This window comes from Montipora capricornis, chromosome 4, assembly GCF_036669925.1.
Source record: "Montipora capricornis isolate CH-2021 chromosome 4, ASM3666992v2, whole genome shotgun sequence".
NCBI classification, from domain to species: Eukaryota; Metazoa; Cnidaria; class Anthozoa; order Scleractinia; family Acroporidae; genus Montipora; species Montipora capricornis.
Window position 1 is genome coordinate 54,731,000 of NC_090886.1, and position 2,500 is coordinate 54,733,499.

General features: G+C 36.4%; 1 protein-coding gene across 1 annotated transcript in view; it reads right to left on the minus strand.

The window, feature by feature from the left end:
• Positions 1 to 195: 195 nt before the first annotated feature.
• The window catches only part of LOC138047520 (nephrocystin-3-like), a 4,212-nt gene continuing 1,907 nt past the window's right edge, over positions 196 to 2,500 (minus strand). Inside the window, exon 1 of the mRNA XM_068894403.1 lies at positions 196 to 2,500. This exon is cut by the window's right edge and continues 1,907 nt beyond it. Coding sequence (XP_068750504.1) covers positions 1,571 to 2,500 — 930 coding nt within the window. The 3' untranslated portion in view covers positions 196 to 1,570.

A 2,500-nucleotide genomic window follows, 5' to 3' on the forward strand; every position in this document is an offset into this window, starting at 1 on the left:
CAATTTACCATGAAGATTTTATGGTACCAAATTAACTGACCACCGTATTAATTTTGATCGTTCTAATTCATAATTCTTTTATTTAAAATGATGGCAATAAAAAGAGAAATGTAGGACATAGAATTTATTGTACAAGATAATTATGTTAATTTATTTTTGTGGTACAATAGGTATAATTAACTGCAACCTGCATAATAACAAAATTTCTCCTTTATTTACTGTTACACAGCTAAACAACCACATTGCCTTTTCTACTCTGTTGCTGTACAGCAGTTTGAAGTTCAAACAATTAAATTACACATTTGAAATTGTACTTGTAATTATTTTCTCCTTTTGAAGTCAATTTGTCTCCAGATCCCAGTAAACTGGATTTTACAGTATTTCCACAGGCCACATTTTCCATTATTACACAGAGCCTATACAGGCCTACTTCTTGTCATTTCATGCTATTGATTAGATGATCTTTTGCTGAAATTTTGGTCTCTGATCTGAAAATTCAAAGGATAAACTATAATAATTATTATTATGTACATGTTTCAGTTTAATTACTACATGCTTTTAAATGCATCTTCTCAAGACATGAAAAAAGGGTAAAAATACTAACTTTACAGCATACAGTACATGTATTTGTAATACGGATTCAAAGTTTTCCAAACAGTAATAAGGTAAAGTCAGCTTACAGGCCTAGTGGCCCATCAGGCTGGAGCTTATCCCCGGTTTCTATAGCATGAAGCGACTAGGACTATTTCTACTCCCCCCTGGATGGGATGCTGGTCAATCGCCAAATAATAATACCGAGTGATATCAAGATGACTGACTAGCCGGGCACACTTTATTACTAACTTACTCCCAAAGGGCACTATGAGAAACCTAAACCTAACACGCGTGACGCATTACACGTAACATATTTGCATTCAATTTGGTATCACATCTTAATTAGTATACATGTGTAATTAATTTTCAACTTTTCCATTGAAATATGTGACCTTCAGCAGATTCATAATTTAGTGTTACTGAATTCCACTCCATAAAGGAGGGTCTGGATTTGCAAGCCATTGCAATCTATGTTGTAGTTCTGCCTTCATGCTACGGCTCGGTTCCCAATGATCAGAATCAGATGGCGCTCTCGCCACTCTCAAAAACTACTATAATTTTTTTCTTTGCTCTTGAGCAGGGTGTATACTGAAAATCCTTCAACTCTCAATCAAAATTTGTTAAAACCTGTGTTGCTACACTGAGTTTAAAATATGTGATTGCCACCTCACAGGATAAGATTTTGCCTAACTTTTTCTTTGGTGATCCTCTTCAAAAAATGTTTGGTATGCATTTCGTTGCAGTTAATGGCAGAAAAAATAGCTTTGGACAGGTAACAACTTCTTGGCTTCCTGACTTGGCCTACGAGAACCTTTTGTCAAAAGGTGCTACTTGGAGCATCCACTTACATTTAATCAACTAGAAGCTGGAGAATTGAATTATCATAATAAAAATTGTTCACAAATGCTGGCCACATTGGCCCATTTTTAAAAATGTAACGCCTGTGTATGTGCCCACACAAGACAATTTAAAGCACCTAAATTTTCTTGAGCAGAAACTTGTTGGGTGGCTGATTATCTGAGAGGTTGAGTTGACGACTCATTTGCATTGCCTGTTCCTTTAACACTTTTGCCTCCTCAACGTTCGCTGTTTTCATGTTCCAGTGGGCCATTTGAGTCATCACATAGATCTTCCAACGGTGAGCATCCACTAATTCCCTTTCTGCAATGTTCCAAGACTCTTGATAAAGTTCCATTGCTTCTTTGAAGTTGTTTTGTGATTCATAGCAAATTCCTAAGTTTGTTAGAGTCAGAATGCACTCTTTACAGTCTTTCATACCAAGCTCCTCCATCATTTCCAGTGCTTCTTTGTACTGTTCAATAGATTTGCACACACCTTCTTCTGTTCTTAGCTCTTTCTCACCATGAAAAAGGTGAAAATCTCCAAGTTCTTTCAAGAGCAGGGCAGTCATAACATGTTTACCAAGGCTTTTCTGATAAAGCTGTAGTGATTTAATGAACTTCTTTTCTGCTAGGTCACGTTTATTATGACGCTTGTCTTCTCGTCCAGCATAAAGTAAAGTCACTGCATTTTGCACATCATCCAAATCATGTTGTTCCTCACATTTATTTAAAGCATGCGTAAAATATTTATTTGCATCATTAGGCCTTCTTTCATCGGCAAGAAAACGGGCATAGTTGTTAAGGAAAAATGCTTTTGACACCCAGTTTTCTCCCCCAAATTCTGAAGGATTTTGGGAATAGACTTCTCTGGCTTGTTCTAGATACTCTTTGTACTCTTCCTGATTTCCTACTTTTCTACTTTCATGACCAAGAAGACACAATAGCTCCACTCTTGCTGGGACTAGCTGTTGCCGAGATTTCAGAAAACACAACAGTTTTTTAAGAAGATGCATATAAGTTTTTGGGTGAAGACACATTTCTAAATACAAGCACTTCTGAGATAA